General features: G+C 39.6%; 1 protein-coding gene across 2 annotated transcripts in view; it reads right to left on the reverse strand.

Moving 5' to 3' along the window:
* LOC126471487 (JNK1/MAPK8-associated membrane protein-like) overlaps nt 1-20862 on the reverse strand; it is a 118112-nt gene that overhangs the window by 14101 nt on the left and 83149 nt on the right. For both annotated transcript variants that reach the window (XM_050099698.1, XM_050099706.1), the window contains one exon: nt 19674-19750. In XM_050099698.1, coding sequence (XP_049955655.1) covers nt 19674-19750 — 77 coding nt within the window. The remainder of the gene's footprint in view (nt 1-19673; nt 19751-20862) is intronic.

A 20862-nucleotide genomic window follows, 5' to 3' on the forward strand; every position in this document is an offset into this window, starting at 1 on the left:
GATATGGCAGGCGGCCAAAATGGAGTCCTGCCCGCATCTTACGACACAATGGCCAACGCCTGTATGGTTGATTGGAAAGACAGCTGGAAATGATCAGTGACTTAGGAAGTTAGGTTGTGGGCAATGGGGCTGACAAAGTATAAAAGACATTTTGTAGAAAGAAGTCAATGACAACTTGCTAAATAAGGATTCAGTAAAGCATACTACTGCGGCCTACTACTTTGCCAACTGAGATTCCTGTAAATACTTTCCTGACTGAATACACATTGTTCTACTAAATCCCGGTGAGCTGTGTATGGAAGATGTACATTTACCACTGAACAGCAGCCAAATTAATTCACCAACAACTGATCTAGTTCTTGTTTTGTAGTGGTTTGACAAGCCAAACAGAAATTAGCTGTTTTTGTTTTGTTTAACAACCACTATCCATTTTCTGTTATTGCCCTGAACTGTTTGTATGTTACATATGGGTATTACAGTAATACTGTAAATTAGCTCTATAACTTTGCTTCCATTGTTTCGCAACAGATGGCAGTAGTGGCAAGTGGTGGTGGTGGTGGTGGTGGTGGTGGTGGTGGTAGGTCATACGTGTCACACAATATGCCTGGGCATTTTTAAACATAATACAATCAAAATATTAGTCAACATGTGATTGCATCATAAAGCTATCCTTGATTGAATATATCAAATTATAATACCAATTCTCATCATTTGAGAGAAGTTTTAACTTTATGATTTAGCATGAAGAAATCTACAATGCTCATAAAATGTATCATAAGGCCTGTGGTGAGGCATCTATTAATGAAAGAACATCCTGAGAAAGGTTTCAACCCTTCAAGAATGGTGATTTTGACGTTGAAGACAGAAGGTTCACAAGCAATTGATGTGTCTCAGCTGAGCACTTAAAGACAAACAGCCACAATGCAGTGACAGACATGAAAAGGTGATTTTGCAGAATGACAGTGCTACACCCCATTACACAAAACCAATCAAAACATGGTTGGAAATGTTGAAATGGGAAATCCTACCTTACCTGCTATATTCTCCCCGAAAACTATCTTTTTTTTATCAATGCCAGAAAGCCTGGATGACGAGCCCCTCCAGTCACAAAATGAGTGCAAAATTGAATTGATTCATGAGTCTCCTCAGGAAGACATGCAGTTCTTCCACCACAGGATGTGTGTGCTGCCAGGAAGACAGGAGAAAAAAGTGGACAGCAATGGCCAATACTTTGAATTGTAAATTTTTTTTCTAAGGTTTTCACAATAAAGCCTCAAACTTTGACCAAAACAGTGGAAGCAAAGTTGTAGGCCTAATAGAAAAATACATTTCTACTTTTATGATATTATTGTGACTAGTGCCTCAACAAAATCTTAAAAATGTGATCCACAGCATCATGGCAATGGCGATGTACAGAAGTACAAGTCATGTGTAATGACCCCTCTGCATGGTACAAAGCAAAGGCTTAATCTTAAATTAAAAAAGAAATAAGTAATTCTACAGACTGGAATTCTGGATGTTTTAAGTTTGACTGTTTTGCATAAATTGGTTGATATGAACACAGAAATGGAAGGTCAGAAGTCAACAGAACCATGTCATCCACAATGATGACGTAATGAGAGTGAGCAATCACACAGCTCTTAAAATTGCTGAAACAACAAATCCCTGCAGTGAAGGAAATTTTTTTAAAGAGAACTTCTGTTATTTACACAGTTCCTCTTTCATGGAGATCAGTTTGCAGATGCATCGAAGGCATGGTAAATGACATGGAAACACAACTGAAAGATAAGACTAAAGATTTTTTTCTCTTTGGTTTTGGATAAAAGCACAGATGTTGCTCAGCTAGCTGTATCTGTGAGAGGTGTTGATGCCGAGTTCAATATGCAGGCAGAACTGCTTGATTTAGTGTCAAAGCACGATACCACTAAGGCTGATAACACATTTTCTTGCTTAGGAAACACTGTTGACAAATATTACCTATACTGGGAAATACTTTCATTCACTGCAACAGGTAGAGCTCCTGCAGTCATTAGTAAAAAATGTGGGGTCATTGCTTTTTCAAGAAAAAAGACAAAACAAGTTGGTATCCAGCAAGAAATGCCAGTGATTCACTGCATCCTATATCACATTAATCTGATGGCAAAACGTGCCAAAATAAGTAGTTTCATGGATGTTGTTGTAAAAATAGTTAATAAACTGAGGTAGCATGGTTTGAGACACGGTCAATTAAAATCCTCCCAAGTAGAGCTACAGTCTGATTATGTTGATATGCCATATTTTTGTGAAGTATGCTGGTTGTATGCAGGTGTTATTTCAGAACATTTTTGCAACTCGTGTGAAGACAAAGCATTATTAATGAACAAGAAAGGAACACCAGTAAAAGAGTTTGATGATCCCCAGTGAATATTAGATCTGGCATTTCTGACTGACCTTACAAAACACCAGAATGTCTTGAGTACAAATCTGCATGGTAAACATAAACTACCCAGTGAAGTTTTTGATACTGTTTTGAGTAGAAAATTGCTGCTGTGGATAAAGCACCATGTTGCACTAGTTATAAATTTTAAAAAAATCTTGAAAAGGAAACAATGAGCGAAGATTTTGGTGAATTATTTACGGTGCTAGAGGCTGTTTAGAAAACTTCGATAGTATTTAAAGAAATAGTGTCCAATTTCACTTCTGCCAGCATTTTCAAAAATTTTAGAAGAGGTAATGTACAATTGGCTTTATAACCTTCTTATCACAAATAACATACTGTCAAAGGGATTCTGACATTGAGAATGTACGAGGGTCACTCTAACAGAAATGCACACTATTTTTTTTTTCAAAATCCATCTTTTATTCTACACGTTTAAAAGTTTTACAGTGTGTAGATACATCTTTTAGGAACAATATTTTCATTTCTCCATATAATTTCCATCCCTCTCAACTGCCTTACACCATCTTGGAACCAGCGCCTGTATACCTGTACGGTAAAATTCTGGACCAACCTGTTGGAGCCACTGTTTGGCAGCGTGCACAAGGGAGTCATCATCTTTAAACCTTGTTCCACAAAGAGAGTCTTTCAGTTTCCCAAAGAGATGATAGTCACATGGAGCCAGGTCAGGACTGTAAGGCAGGTATTTCAGTGCTGTCCATCCGAGTTTTGTGATCGCTTCCATGGTTTTTTGACTGACATGTGGCCGTGCATTGTCGTGCAACAGCAAAACATCCTGCTTTTGCTGATGTGGTCAAACACAACTCAGTCGAGCTTGAAGTTTCTTCAGTGTCATCACATATGCATCAGAATTTATGGTGGTTCCACTTGGCATGATGTCCACAAGCAAGAGTCCTTTGGAATCGAAAAACACCGTAACGATAACTTTTCCAGCAGAAGGTGTGGTTTTTAATTTTTTTTCCATGGATGAATTTGCATGATGCCACTCCATTGATTGCCTCTTTGTCTCTGGTGAAAAATGATGGAACCATGTTTCATCACCTGTCACTCTTCCAAGAATTTCATCTCCACCATTCTCGTACTGTTACAAAAGTTTGCTGCATACGATTTCTCTTGTTTCTTTGCGAGTGTTGTGTACATAGTTCCACGTAGTCAGCACGTACACAACTTTCCCAATAGAGCGCGCCCCGATAAGCACAACAGCGCAGGCGCAGCGCTCGTCCGTCTCCACTCTATGAGATGGCACAGCCATAAAGATGGACCAAATTCTGCTTCCGCCGATCCGGGTATTAATACATAATGCAGCCAATGAGATTGTTGCTGACGTAGAACCTTTTCACCTCGCGGATCACACTCGTGCAGTGATACCTGAACGCTCGAGGTATTATAACGAGTGTACAGACTTCCGATTAGTCAGTCTGCATCAGTCTGGATTAGTCTGCATTTGTCTGTAGTCAAGTTTCAGTCTGCACCTAATAAGATTATCATATTCCTGTACATAGCCATGAAGATAAAGGAATAGACGCTTTGTCAAGTATCGGAGATATGTGAGAATAAGATTAACGTACCAAGACCAAAGGAACTTCAGATTTTCAATTGTAAATAGCATCCAGAATCAAGTTAAGTAAGGTTTATGATTCTTATTATTTTAATAAATGTGTGTGAAAATTAATCAAGTTCTGTTTAAAGTTGGTCACCGTCAATCTGCTACTCTAAGCGTGCAAGTGGCATTTCTATCGTCTGACCTAACAGAAGAAGATAAACACGCCACAATAAGACCACGAGACATATTGCTGACAGTCGCCTACTTCGCTAGAGCGACAAGTCAAATAATCTGATGGTGTGTGTACTAAAGGTCTTACAGTACGCACACTACATCGGCGACGAGGTACTAAGGAAACAGATGATTTCAGCACAATTACGGATGACCACGTGTGAGCCTGAAATAAAATAGAATTACAGTGGACTTCGGGAAGCTACATACTTGCTGTTAACCCACTCTCTTGCAGCTAAAACATCATTATTGCAGTAATCTAGTCGCACTTGGAATTTTCAGATAACCATGGACCTCACGGCACAGATCGTAAATCTCATGGCACAAATACAACAGACGCAACAGGCGTTGCTTACAAGAGTGGAATGTTTGGAGTCGCAGCCTGCCGTAGCGTCTCTGCTACAAATTAAACTTCCGCCACCACCTTTCGCAGTTTACAACAGCAAGGAAGAAGCGTGGCCGGACTATGCAGAACGCCTGGAACAGCACTTCCTCACACACTAGATATCAGGTGATGTAGAAAAAAGATCTTAATTTTTGGCAAATTGCAGCGCAGCTATCTACAACCTTCTCTTAAAACTGAGACCGACTTGTGAACCGACAAATTTGTCATTCCCAACTATTAAAGACTTGCTCGAAAAATACTTCGACAAGCAAACGCATGTTGCTGCTGCAAAGGCATAAATTTTACTTATGCAAGAAAAAGACACAGCAGACATACACAGAATGGATTACACAGTTGCAAGGATTAACTAGGAACTGCAAATTTATTTGTGAAAACGAAAAGTGTAAAAAGTCCTATGCCGATTCTTTAACACGTGATATGCTCATAACGCATTCACCAGATGAGAAATTAAGGAAAGAGCTCCTTAGTTTAATCAATGTGTCCTTGCAAGATTGTTTACCAATCATTCGAGCACATGGAAAAGCCAAGCTACTGTGAATGTGCTACAAGACGACAGCTGTGACGTGTTCGCAACACAGGCACGCGACACGGGGCAACGCGTCCCGTGTACCCAAGACCGTAAACAGAACAGCATGGCTAGGCTCACGCGATCTAAGAACAGATCACACACCCAAACTAAAAGACTAAAGTTGAAATCATGTCTTAAATGTGAAATCAATCATCACAGAGACAATTGTTACTATCGTAATGCACATTGTGACTTTTGCAAACGGAAAGGGCACAAATCAGAAGTGTGTAATAAGAAAGGTGTAGTGTCTAGAAATAAGTTTAGCAATAAGAAAGTGCTTAATTTTAAGAAGTATACCTCCAATGCGTGTGACGATATGAATAGGCAAGACTATATTCAGGTTTCAAAAGTTAAACATAAAGTTAATGCTACTGTACAAAATAGGAACAAATCTTTGTATGTCACATTACTGGTGAACAAAATACCTATCATATTCCAGATTGACACAGGACTGTCGATCTCTATCATAAATCTGCACGTGCATAAACTACTAGGTTCTCCTAAATTGCAGCATTTTGACAGCTCACTGTACAGCTGCAGTAATGAACAAATTCCAGTTAAAGGTGCACTGACGACGGAAGTAACTTACAAACAGATTACCAAGACAGCTACTTTAGCAGCAGTTACCACCCATAAGGCATCAAACTTGCTGGGTCTGGATCTCTTTAACGAATTAGGCTTCACTATCCATGAATCGAAACAGGTAACACATGAAGTTCTGAAAGGAAAATTAAAACAGTGTTGCAGAAGTACGAAGATATTTTTTCCTCCGCGACAGGCAGTGTAACTGATTACCAGGCACACATTATGCTGACACCGAATGCAGTGCCGAAGTTTTGCAAAGCTAGAACTGTACCTTACGCAATGAAAGAATGCGTAAAACAAGAACTTGAAGGCAATGGTATTATCGAACCAGTCACATGTAGCGCCTGGGCAACACCAATCATTGTCATAGAAAAGCCAAATGGATCATTACGTATCTGTGGATATTTCAAGAATACTGTCAATTCACAGTGCATTATAGATACATACCCGATTCTGAAACCGGAAGAACTGATGTATAACTTAGCAGGGGGTTTGTATTTCGCCCAACTGGATTCAAAGGAAGCATATCTGCAGATCCCTTTAGACAAAGATACACATAAGACTATGGTAATAAATACTCCATTTGGATTGTACAGATACAAGCTCTTACCATTTGGTATCGCAAGTGCACCAAGCATCTTTCAAAGTTACTTGGAACAATTAATTAGAAACTGTCCTAACGCAGTTAACAATCTCGATGACATAATCGTCTCAGAAAAATCTCCACAAGATTTACTAGATAACCTGGAAGAACTGTTCAAGGTTCTCAGAAAGGCCAATCTCAGATGCAACAAGGACAAATGTATATTTTTTGTCACGAAAATTCAGTATTTAGGACATATATTGTCAAATAACGGAATCAGTCCGACACCATAGCATATAGAAGCAATACAGAAATTGCCAGCTCCGAAAGACCTAAAGCAACTAAGAGCTTTATTAGGCCAAATTAATTATTACCGGAAATTCATACCAAAAGCAGCTGAAATTTCCGAACCGTTGCACAGATTGCTTCGCAAAGGAGTCGCGTGGAATTGGTCCAAAGAATGCCAGCGCGCATTCGACTAACTGAAACACAGTTTAGTAGACGTCAAATGTCTTATGACATATGACCCGCAAAAGTTGATCACTATTGCGGTGGACTCGTCAGATTACGGGATCGGTGCAGTCATGTCCCATAAACATCAAGGAATTGAACGACCGATTGCATACGCATCGAAAACATTAAACTCAAGTCAACAAAACTATAGCCAAGTAGAAAAAGAGGCACTAACGACTATCTTTGCAGTGAAGAAGTTTCATGACTACATATACGGACGAAAATTTATTCTGCTCGCAGACCATAAGCCATTGGTGATAATATTCGGCCCACATAGTAGTGTATCCCCTAAGACAGCACAGCGTTTACGATGTTGGGCATTGCTACTGTCTACTTACAACTACGAGATCTTATATAGATCGACGGCAAAACATGCCAACGCCGATGTACTTTAACGTCTACCAGCGGGTCGAGATGAACATTTTGACAAATCAGAGGATGTATATTTTCAGATAGACGTAATCAGTGAGGACGTAGTGGAAAATTTCCCCGTCAATGCCACCTTAATAGGTAAGTTAGTGCCCAAAGAGCCAGTGTTATCAAAGATAAAGCAGTATATTCTTACGGAATGGCCAACCGATAAGAACATGTTAGCTCAGCCAGAAGTGAAATCTTATTGGAACATGAGACATGCTCTCACAGTGCACAAAGGCGTCATATTAGTTCACAGTGAAACGGGAAAAACAAGAGTAGTTATACCCATAGCTTTCAGGAATAAAGTGTTAAAAATGTTACACCAATGTCATTGCGGCATAGTACGCACAAAACGCATGGCCAGAGAACATTGCTACTGGAAGAACATTGATAAAGATATTGAAACAATGCTTTCTAACTGTAAATTATGTCAGATGCATCAATCAGCTCCGCCAAGACAATATTTTCCGTGGCCACAGGCAACAGAACCTTGGTCAAGATTGCATATTGACTACGCAGGTCCTTTTCTTGGAACTTCTTGGTTAATTGTCATTGATGCATTTTCGAAATTCCCTTTTGTACTACAAATGCATACAACTTCTTCAGTGACAACAATTCACGCGTTGTCAAAGATCTTTTCAATTGAAGGATTGCCTCAAACCATAGTGACCGATAACGGCACACAATTTACGTCGCAAAAATTCCAGTCATTCTGTCAGATGAAGGGAATCGCACATTACAGTACGACACCATTTCACCCTGAGGCTAATGGACTCGCCGAACGATTCGTACGAACGTTCAAGGCACACATGACAAAGTTGGTGCAACAGTACAACAAAGAGACTTCCTTATTAATTTTTCTGTCACAATACAGAGCTAATCCGCACGAGGCACAGTCACCAGCAGGAAAACTGCATGGGCGACAACACAGGACTTTGATGTCTATCCTAAAACCCACAATGCATCCCGAAAATGATCAACGACCGTCGAAAGGACGACGATTCCATGTAAACGACAAAGTCCTCTTAACTGTCTACAGTCGAGGAAAGTGTACTTGGACACAAGGAATCATTGTAGAATGCATTGGCAATGTCATGTATAGAATAAGAACGCAAAGCGGCATAGTTATTCGCCATACTAATCAATTATGGCAGCGCAGACAGCAGTCACATATAGGCAGAACTCCTAGGCTGTTTCATTTTGCAGACTCAGAAGCAGATGTCAACCCTGAGCAGCTCGCAGGATTCCAGACGCCGTCACCGGCAGCCGCCGCCGCAGCCAACGCAGACACCGCCGCCGCCGCTGACGTAGCACCTTCATGGGCAGCCGACTACACCAGCCATCCACAGCCGACATCCCCAGAGAAGATGGACGTCGAAGAAGAATTAGATTTAAGGTATGACCAATGTACCGATGTTCACATGCAATTATGTAACAAAATTTTTGCTTCTCTGGTTCCCTGTTCCTTAGGTTTTGAGTGGGTTTTACTAGTGGACTGCGGGCGAATGCCACTGGGAGCAACATGTGTGCACCCACAGACATACGCACGCCAGAAAGCAAGGAAGCAGAAAAAAAGCCTTTTCAAGCACACTTCAAAAGCTTTTTTTCTTCCCCCGGAAGGGAGGGATGTTGTGTACATAGTTCCACGTAGTCAGCGCGTATACAACTTTCCCAATAGAGTGCGCCCCGATAAGCACAAAAGCGCAGGCGCAGCGCTTGTCCGTCTCCGCTCTACGAGATGGCGCTGCCATAAAGACGAACCAAATTCTGCTTCCGCCGATCCGCGTATTAATATGTAATGCAGCCAATTAGATTGCTGCTAATGTAGAACCTTTTCTCCTCGCGGCTCACACTCGCACAGTGATACCTGAATGCTCGAGGTATTATAACAAGTGTACAGACCGCCGATTAGTCAGTCTGCATTAGTCTGCATTTGTCTGTAGTCAAGTTTCAGTCTGCGCCTAATACGATTATCATATTCCTGTGCATAGCCATGAAGATAAATGAATAGACACTTTGTCAAGTATCAGAGGTATGTGAGAATAAGATTAACGTACCAAGACCAAAGGAACTTCAGATTGTCAATTGTAAATAGCATCCAGAATCAAGTTAAGTAAGGTTTATGATTCTTATTATTTTAATAAATGTGTGTGAAAATTAATCAAGTTCTGTTTAAAGTTGGTCACCGTCAATCTGCTACTCTAAGCGTGCAAGTGGCATTTCTATTGTCTGACCTAACGGCAGAAGATAAACACGTCATGATAAGACCACGCGACATATTGCTGTCACTCGCCTACTTCGCTAGAGCGACAAGTCAAATAATCTGATGGTGTGTGTACCGAAGGTCTTACAGTACGCACACCACAGTGAGCCACTGTCAACATCCTGGGAACCCACCTGACACAAACCTTTTTTTTAACGCCAACACTTCCAGTATTCTGCAAACACTTCCTTCTCCTATCCCACCGTAGTGTGACAATTCGTTCACTGTGATGAGCCTGTCAGCAGTCACCAATTTGTTAACTCTCTGCACATTGTCTGGAGTGGGTGCAGTACGAGGTCTGCCACTGCGAGGACAATCCTCAATATTGCCATGCCCGCTTTCATCATGTAACCTGCTTGCCCACCGACTAACTGTACTGCGATCGACAGCAGCATCTCCATACACCTTTTTCAACCTCTTGTGGATGTTTCCCACTGTCTTGTTTTCACAGCCATCTTGAAGACATGCTGTGACGGTGCCACTCACGGGAACAGGTTGAACTAAGTTTGAAAACAAGCGGGAAGGATGTATCTACACACTGTAAAACTTTCACACATGCAGAATGAAAACTGTATTTTTACAAAAATAGTGTGCACATCTTTTGGAGTGACCTTTGTACTTAATTCATTAGGGGGGAAAAAAGCTGGTAACTGGTGTATTTTGTGATCTGTCAAAGGCATCTGACTGTGCAAATCACAATATTCTTTTAAGTAAATTACAATATTATGGAGTAACAGGAAATGCTACAAAATTGTTCAAATCTTGTATCTCTCGCAAGAAACAAAGCTTGTTACTACGAAAGAGACATGTATTAAGCTATCAGGCATCATCCAACTGGGAACTAATTACATGTGGGGTCCCACAAGGTTCCATCTTAGGGCCCTTACCTTTTCTTGTGTATATCAATGACCTTTCATCAGTAACATTACCAGATGCCAAGTTTGATTTGTTTGCCGATGATACAAACATTGCAGCAAACAGCAAATCAAGTGTAGTCTTAGAGAGATCCACTAATAAAATATTTGTGGACATTAATCATTGGTTCCTAGCCAATTCTTTGTCACTAAACTTTGAAAAAAACACACCACATGCAGGTCAGAACTTGTAAGGGGTGTCCCACAAGTATATGCCTAACATATGACGACAAGCCGATAGAAGAAGTGGACAGTGTTAAATTCTCGGGATTACTGATTGATAATAAATTCAACTGGGAGGAGCACACCACAGAACAGCTGAAGTGTTTAAACAACTCTCTATTTGCAATGTGAATTGTCATACATAGGGCATATAAAAATGAAAAAGCTGGCATACTATGCTTACTTTCACTTCGTAATGTCATATGGGATTATTTTTTAGAGTAGTTCATCATGCCAAGCTACAGTTTTCCAGGCACAAATATGTGCAATAAGAGTTATATGCAGTGTAAACTCAATAACATTCTGCAGAGGCCTGTTTAGGGAACTAGGGATACTAACTACTGCTTCCCAACACATTTATTCCTTAATGAAATTAGTCATTAAAAATATATCACTTTTTCAAACCAACAGCTCAGTTCATGGAATCAATATTAGAAATAAGAATAATTTTCACAAGGATTTAAAGTCACTTACTCTTGTACAAAAGATGTGCATTATTCAGGAACACACATTTTCAATAACTTTACAGCAGCCATAAAAAGCTTAACAACCAATGAAATTCAGTTTAAGAGAAGCATAAAGGATATATTGGTGGACAACTCCTTCTACCCCTTTGATTAAGGTCTGAGTAGAACCAAGTGATTGTGTGTGTGTGTGTGTGTGTGTGTGTGTGTGTGTGTGTAAAGTACAATCTAACTTCTGCCGCCATTTCAGTCATTTCAGTGCAGTAATGTGTTCATTGTAAATAAGTATTGTAGTAGTTCTATTATATGTTTATTACCTTATAAATTAAAAAAATTAAGTTTAAATTCAGTGCATTGATGCGATCTTAGTGAATGAGTGTTGTAAAATGATCCTTTCATATAGTGTTCACTAAAATACAAATAGCAAAAGACAATCATTCCACATGGGACCTGTGGAAGGTACATTAGCTTATTTGTTTTAGTTGTAAATATTTGTCATGTATTATTGTTTTTCTGACATGTTCTACATCCTGGAGGACCTCTTCTCTATGAATCAAATGGAATGGAAGTAAATCTAATCTATATTTAGTGATGTAAACTGATATGAACTTGATTTTATTATTCTTGCAACTCCAGCAGTGGAGGAATAAGTGTGCCTCCTGAAATTCAGTTGGAGCTCATTGACTTTCAGTGTAGTTATGTGTTCAAGGAGAAGTTTCACATCTTACAAACTTTTTCTTTTGCAACTCAACACAGCATTCAAGTTCCATCTGCATGCTCTTGAGAGTGATGCTGTCAAATCTGTTCAAATCATCTCAGTGTGTGCGGCAACTGAGTTGATAGCAAATGCCCAAAAGTTGGTCATCATTTCACAGTTCTCTGTTTTACATGAATTCATTTATGAGGGGAACCTCATTTGTCCTTTAAAAGGAGGGAATTTTGGTATCTTCCCTAAAGCTCTATCTACAGAGTATGTGATTGCTAACACCATCTGGATCCTTCCTTGAGAAAAAGCCAAGGACATACACAATGAAATCACCAGCATACTGTGTCAAGCAAAAACACAAACTTGCAATCTGAAAAGAAAAGAGTTACAAGCTCTCAAGAGCCCCAACACCAACAAGAGCATAATGGTTATGCCTGTCCAAAAGAGAAATCCTGCACTTTTAATGAAGACTGAAGATACTGTTAGTTCCAATGACGTACTGAAAGCTAAGCGCAGATTCACTACACTGGATCACACGAAATTTGAATTGGTTACACACAGTATCTTCTGCCTTTGCAGACCTACAGAGGAACCGGCACAACACAGAAGACCTACTGCCTCGGCTGAATGGATTACCAAAATCCATAAATGTGGTGTACCACTATGACTGATTGCAAGCACACCTTGCTCACTGAATGTAAACCAGCAAAACACTTGGCGTCTCTGATTTAGACACATGTCACAAAGACCATCAAAAGCATAAAGAACTTGGGACATTTCATACAGAAGTTGAAGAAACTAAAATCTGGACCCAACAACACCCTAGTCAGCTATGGTGTTGTTTCTTTGTTCACCAAAGTGACACTCAATGACTCTCTGGGACATGTTGTTGTTGTTGTTGTGGTCTTCAGTCCCGAGACTGGTTTGATGCAGCTCTCCATGCTACTCTATCCTGTGCAAGCTTCTTCATCTCCCAGTACCTACTGCAACCTACATCCTTCTGAATCTGTCTAGTGTAGTCATCTCTTGGTCTCCCTATGCGATTTTTACCCTCCATGCTGCCCTCCAATACTAAACTGGTGATCCCTTGATGCCTCAAAATGTGTCCTACCAACCGATCCCTTCTTCTAGTCAAGTTGTGCCACAAACTCCTCTTCTCCCCAATCTTATTCAATACCTCCTCATTAGTTATGTAATCTAACCATCTAATCTTCAGCATTCTTCTGCAGCATCACATTTTGAAAGCTTCTATTCTCTTCTTGACCAAACTATTTATTGTCCATGTTTCACTTCCATACATGACTACACTCCAAACAAATACTTTCAGAAACGACTTCCTGACACTTACGTGTCGATGTTAACAAATTTCTCTTCTTCAGAAACGCTTTCCTTGCCATTGCCAGTCTACATTTTATATCCTCTCTACTTTGACCATCATCAGTTATTGTGCTCCCCAAATAGCAAAACTCCTTTACTACTTTAAGTGTCTCATTTCCTAATCTAATTCCCTCAGCATCACCTGACTTAATTCAACTACATTCCATTATCCTCGTTTTGGTTTTGTTGATGTTCATCTTATATCCGCCTTTCAAGACACTGTCCATTCCGTTCAACTGCTCTTCCAAGTCCTTTGCTGTCTCTGACAGAATTACAATGTCATCGGCGAACCCCATAGTTTTTATTTCTTCTCCATGGATTTTAATACGTACTCCAAATTTTTCTTTTGTTTCCTTCACCGCTTGCTCAATATACAGGTTGAATAACATTGGGGATAGGCTACAACCCTGTCTCATTCCCTTCCCAACCACTGCTTCCCTTAAATGCCCCTGGACTCTTATAACTGCCATATTGTTTCTGTAAAAATTGTAAATAGCCTTTCGCTCCCTGTATTTTACCCCTGCCACCCTCAGAATTTGAAAGAGAGTATTGCAGTCGACATTGTCATAAGCTTTCTCTAAGTCTACAAATGCTAGAAACGTAGGTTGGCCTTTCCTTAATCTAGATTCTAAGATAAGTCGTAGGGTCAGTCTTTGGGATTGGAATTATTATATTCTTCTTGAAGTCTGGGGGTATTTCGCCTGTCTCATACATCTTGCTCACCAGACAGTAGAGTTTTGTCAGGACTGGCTCTCCCAAGGCTGTCAGTAGTTCTAATGGAATGTTGTCTACTCCCGGAGCCTTGTTTCGACTCAGATCTTTCAGTGCTCTGTCAAACTCTTCACGCAGTATCATATCTCCCATTTCATCTTCATCTACATCCTCTTCCATCTCCATAATATTGTCCTCAAGTACATCGCCCTTGTATAGGCCCTCTATATACCCCTTCCACCTTTCTGCTTTCCCTTCTTTGCTTACAACTGGGTTTCTATCTGAGCTCTTGATATTCATACAAGTGGTTATCTTTTCTCCAAAGGTCTCTTTAATTTTTCTGTAGGCAATATCTATCTTACCCCTAGTGAGATAAGCCTCTACATTGTTACATTTGTCCTCTAGCCATCCCTGCTTAGCCATTTTGCTGCCTTCACTACCTCATCCCTCAAAGCTACCCATTCTTCTTCTACTGTATTTCTTTCCCCCATTCCTATCAATTGTTCCCTTACTCTCTCCCTGAAACCCTGTACAACCTCTGGTTTAGTCAGTTTATCCAGGTCCCATCTCCTTAAATTCCCACCTTTTTGCAGTTTCTTCAGTTTTAATGTGCAGTTCATGACCAATAGATTGTGGTCAGAGTCCACATCTGCCCCTGGAAACGTCTTACAATTTAAAACCCAGTTCCTAAATCTCTGTCTTACCATTATATAATCTATCTGAGACCTTCCAGTATCTCCAGGCTTCTTTCATGTATACAACCTTGTTTTATGATTCTTGAACCAAGTGTTAGCTATGATTAAGTTATGCTATGCTCTATGCAAAATTCTACCAGGCGGCTTTCTCTGGGACATATCAATACCATATTCCCACAGGACATCACCAAGCTATTTCATACATGTTTTACCATGAGCTACTTTATGCGAAATGGCAATTTCCTCACGAGCATTCTGAAACACAGGTACTAAATTAGAACCTTGTAAATATAAGGTGTAGTACAAGTACATCATCAGCATCTATGTTGGGTGGAGTCGTGAAGAAAATATGGTTGGTGGCTTCCTAAGAAACCTGAACAGTAACCATTCCAACATTAAATTTACTATGGAGGTAGCAAAAGGACTGACAGCTACCCATCTAGATATGCTGGTTATGAAGAATGGCAAGAACCTGGTGCACAACATGTATCGGGAACCAATACACATGGATTGATACTTGCACAAACTTTCATATTATCATATGTGCCAGAAGAAAGGTATGATTAATATTCTGACATAAGACAAATATGTGCCTGGAGCTCATCATATGTGACATAGAACATCTTAAATGTGTTCTACAGAATAATGGGTACTCTACCAGTGGCACAAGAAGAGTCATGAAACCTAACATCCAGCCAGTAACACGTCACAAGAAGAAATGTTAGCTTCCTGTCACAGTCTCCTGAGTGACAGACAGAATCAGTTGTTAATTGTACAAACATGGCATAAAGAGTAATTACAAACCAATCAAGAAGAGATCAGCAAAGGACAAAACAGATTCACTCACAATGTTTGGAATATACTAAATACCATGAACTTGTGGAAAAGTGTATGCTCTCTATCAATACCAGGGTCACTGAACATAAACTGTATTGCAGGTTGGGACACAGTTGGAGAATCGGCAACAGCTGAAAACGTGCTGTGTGAGACAGCCACACCAACCACAGAAACCCCCCCCTCCCCCCCACACACACATAAAAGGAGCTGAGAAGCAGGTACTCACTGTGGTGAAATCTTATCATGTCTGTTTGTTCAGTGTAGCAACTGATATTCATAAACATGACAGTTTTAAAAGCAGGGAGAAAGTCTCTAACTAAACAGATTCTGGCTTCCCTTGCTGCAACAAATGACTGTTGAAGGTAACAAAGGGAGGAGGCCCTCAGCTGGGGTGACAGGTACATGCAATCTTAGACTGCAGGCTTGATTTCAGTCCACCACCAGCAATGGAGGATGATTCTATGGCAATTCCAGCCACTCACATTGGCGAAATGTCAGAGAAATCATTCAGTAAAGGACAGCTAAAGATCACGAGATTAAAGGCAACATGCAATATCAATATGATGACAAGTGGCCATAAAAGCCTCAACAATTTTGTAGCAGCTCACATATTATCCATGCCATTGTAACCTATTTTGACCCAGAGGGTGTTCAGCTGTTGTTCTGGCTCACACTTCACCCACCGAAAACATCTCGTCATGGGTTGCCAAGTCAACATCACTATGATAAACTCTGGAAAACAGTTGAATCAGCATGGAAAGACACATTTGTTTCTGTGATCAAGCTCATTTAGACTCGATGAACAGCTGGGTCAGTGTCATTGTCGCTGCCAGAGGTGGTGTCTCTGTGCACTAAACTTCACACCATGTATGTTACCAAGACCCCTACTATTTTAATCATGTATTATTCCTACTGTACTGCATATGTGCAATCCACAATTTTGTTGTTTGTTATCCTTCTCAAATTTGGAATTTTAATGGTCAGCAGTGTAATTTGGGCAAATTGTAGGAGCTGGTCATTTAAAAGAGAAAACAGAAATGTATTGCAGACAAAGAAAACAAAGAGGAGACCATAAGAAAATAAGTAACTATAATGATACAATTTCCACCAGCCAAGGAGCAATGCAGAAACCATGAACATAGTGAGAGAGACAGCTCATTGTATCACTAGAAATTTGATGGCTCATACCACCAACAGGTATACAAATAATGAAAAATGAAAAAAGGGTTACTATCAAATGCCAGTGGCAATTTGTGAATAATGTACTCCTACAATGAGATACTATCTCTCAATCATTCTAGTACTCTCTTAACGCACTGACCATATCTGCATTATGACACAGAATGTTAATGACAACAATGTTAGAGCAAAGCTTGAGATGCAAGGGGTGTAGTATTAACAGAGGGCAAAGACACAGAATGTTGGTGTGAAGAGTGAGCTCAAGAAATAAGTTCAGTTTCTAGATCATTAAGGAGAAGATGATCAAGAAAAAGAGCAAAATACTGTTGACAAACTCTCCATATTCCAATCATATGAAATAAGTGATAATCATGAAAGAGGATGACAAGAATTAATGAAAGAGCTCATGAAAATACTGTGTTATGATCAACATTTTTCTAATGTTTTATTGCATTGTAGCTTGTCCACTCCTTATAGTCAACTTCTTGAAAATTACCATGTAACATGGGAACTATTTTTATCTATTCCTTAAGCAACAGAAAAAGAAAGTCTAGAACTAAACTAAAGAATAATGAGGTTAGGTAGCAAACTTGGGAATTCATGCAGTAATTTGTATAAGAAATTAACATTACAGATATATGTTCAATTTAAAACAATTAACAATAATGAAGCTAAGAAATCAGTTCTTTATGAAATTCCTTACAGACATACATAACTTCTATACAGTTTTATAAATGTGTGTCTATACTTCCATATACAAATGATATTTGATTTTTGATTTGTTGGCTTATGAGAAAGCTTTTGACAGAGTTGACTGGAATACACTCTGAAATTCTGAAGTTATCAGGGAACAGAAGGTTAAATACGTTATAAAAAAACCGAACTAATTTGTGAACAACATATATACATGTGGCCCCTTGAGACACATGATAATACAATACATGATACTATACAGTATGGGATTTGGGGCATATTCACAATTTTATGTTAGAATGCCCAGTACTTATTTACATGGAATTTTTGTAGAGGTTTTCAGAGATTTTACTTCAATTTTTTCAGACTTCTAGCACTTCTCCAATCCTATAGTGTATAACATTATGTATTGCATTATTGTGCATCTCCTGTAGGACCACTGATGATGGTCATGTAGCCTGATATCAGCCCAGCAAAAATAAAATAAACAAGCAGCCTTGTATTCATCAGCTGTACCAAGACTGCAGGACACTGTGAATACAAAACTGAAGCAAGGCTGAAGGACACGGGAGTGTACTGCTTCCTTTGTGTTGTTCAATCTCTAGATTGTGCAAACAAGGAAAAATTTGAAAAAGGATCTATAGTTCAGGGAGAAGTAATAAAAATTGTACGATTTGCTATTCAGATTTAAATTCTATCAGTGATAGCAAAGGAATTAGGAAAACAAAAGGCATTGTGTTATCCGAGAAGCCAATGCCCCCCCCCCCCCCCTTCCTCCTCCTCCTCCTCCTCCTCCTCCTCACTCACTCACTCACTCACTCACTCTCTCTCTCTCTCTCTCTCTCTCTCTCTCTCTCTCACACACACACACACACACACACACACACACACACACACACACACACACACACTGATCTACTCAGAAATGACTTGCTAGGTGCCTTTATTAGGACAGCGAGTACCACAGTACTCTAATCTAAGACTTCTTTGGAGGCTTGAATGCTATTCTTAACTAGCAACACCTACACTGTTAAAGGTAACAAATAAGCTAGTGGGATTTATATGCTATAATCTCATTCAACATGGTATGTAAGTTTAAAATGTGTTGCTCTTTTCTCATGTGTCTGAAGAAATAGATATGATAGGTCTTCAGGGCCTGATTGTGGGGTTTCCACCAGAATTATCTTGTGCCAAATCTACAGGATGAAAAGTTCAAACAACGCAAAATCTAGGATGGAATGTAACAATATTATGAAAAGAGAAGTTGCTACTCAGCATGTAGCAGAAATGCTGGGTTGCAGATATGCACAATAATAGATGGCGAGCGCGCGCGCGCGCGCGCATGCGCCCCCCGGCCCCCCCCCCCCCCCTCCCACACACACACATTCTGTGTGTCTGTCATCTATTGTTGAAAAATGCCTTACTGGTTGAAAGCTTTATTTGTGACAGTCTTTTTGTGGTGCCTATCTGCGACTCAGCATCTCCATTATATGGTGAGTAGCAACTTACCTTTTCATAATACTGGATAAAAAGTTCAGTACTTTACTGGCATTCTTACAACATTCTGACAAGCTTTATGTGCTTAAGTTAACCACATAAGAAGGTCATGTTCTTAAATGTTAATACCAACCCTTTGAGTCCCAAAAATAAAAAAATAACAAATTTTAAAATTTTTCACAAAATTGACCTTTATCATCATAGTACCCAATTAACACAAAAATGAATAAGCAAAAAGTAAACAATCAAGGTTGTGCTGATTCACTTGGGACATACAGTTTTCAACCACTCATTATTTCATGATACATATTTGAATGCTATTTTGCATTTTTCCTAGGCGCAATTCTACATCTCAAAACTTCAATGAATCACATACCACAATCTCCACACCAAATGTTGCTCTGAATGTTGTGACTGCCACAATGAACTACATTCATAGAAGTACTTCAGTGCACCACTAGACATCTCTATCACGCAATAGCATCAGTGGTTTCATGCAAAAAGCACTGATAATAATAATAATAATAATAATAATAATAATAATAATAACAATGCATTTAAATAATTTAAAAACATGGTTTCAGGCAGAAAGCCCTGGTACTCAAAGGAGTAACTGACTGACTTCAAAATCTTATTGCGTTCAGGTAACTTTGTATGGATTTCACCATTTTTGGCTCCATAGTGGGGAAAAAAGGTCTTGGATTACAATACAAAAGGAAGGTAACAAGAGCATCAAGTGAACACTATTACTTTATGAATCAGCAATGTAGAAATCAAGAGCAAATTTCCACTGGTATAATGTGAATAACCAAAATTTGTATATTAGACAACTTACCTGATCCAATTTGAAAGCAAAGTGCACAGCATTTGAAATAACGGATAAAATGATAACAATATAGGGAAATGAGTAATCTGCAAAAGAAAAAGAAAAACAGATTTAAAGAATACCCATGGAATATAGCATATATAAAAATAAATGCACTTTTCACTTGTTTCTGTTGCAAAAGAGCGAAATATATCTTTAATAAACATGACGGCTGTGCCGAAGTCCTTACCAGCTCTGAAACTGGAAATCTGCCAACAATAGGATTATTTTTATTTGAAAGAGGGTTGTTTTTCAACCTTACAGCACTGGCATAGTGCTCCCTCCACCACTGGATCTCAAACATTCTGTGAACAGTGAATAAAGGACACAGGCAGTGCTGGGTCAGATGCAGTGAAAGAGAGATTTGTTGCTCCACTATTTTTTGTGCAATGATATGACTACAAAAAGAACAATGCCACTCTTCTCTAGTACATGTTTATGGTGAGTCTGACCCTTCTTGGGCCACCATTGGAAATTGGTTTCACAAATTTTCAAGGGATCAGGAGTATCCTGAAGATGAACTGCCTCCCAGTTGCCCCAGCAATGGCAGTCACCCAAGAAAACATTGATGCTGTGAGGAAAATGATTGAAGATGATACCCACCTCACATCTTGTGACATTGAAGCGATTATAAATATTGGACCAACTGCAGCACAGACCTTCCTTCAGTATCATTTAGACCTAACCAAAAGACATGCACGTTGGGTGCCACATTTCCTGACAGAAGCCTAACAGCAAACATGAACGTGTTAGTGTCCTTTATTCTTGAATAATTCAACGAAATGTGGTCCAAAGACACTTACAATATCATTACAGGTGACAAAACATGGCCATACCACAACGACCCCAAAACAAAAAGGCAGTCATCAGTATTGTGCTTTCCTGGTGAGGAACCACCCATGCTAGTTGGGAGAAGTAAGAGCTTTGGAAAGAAGGTAGTGGCCACCTTCTTCAACAGGATGCATCATCTCATCTCCGTGACAAACTTTACACAATCAGTGCTGAGTGGTATGTGACATAATGTCTGGCGAAAGTAATTGGAGGTCACAGCACCCAAAGTTGAAGAAGACAGTGCCTCAGCACACATGGTTAGAACAATGGACTACTTGCAGAAGGAGAAACTGCATTACCAAAGCCACCCTATTTACTTGACCTGGGC

Source organism: Schistocerca serialis, chromosome 1 (assembly GCF_023864345.2).
Source record: "Schistocerca serialis cubense isolate TAMUIC-IGC-003099 chromosome 1, iqSchSeri2.2, whole genome shotgun sequence".
Lineage (NCBI taxonomy): Eukaryota > Metazoa > Arthropoda > Insecta > Orthoptera > Acrididae > Schistocerca > Schistocerca serialis.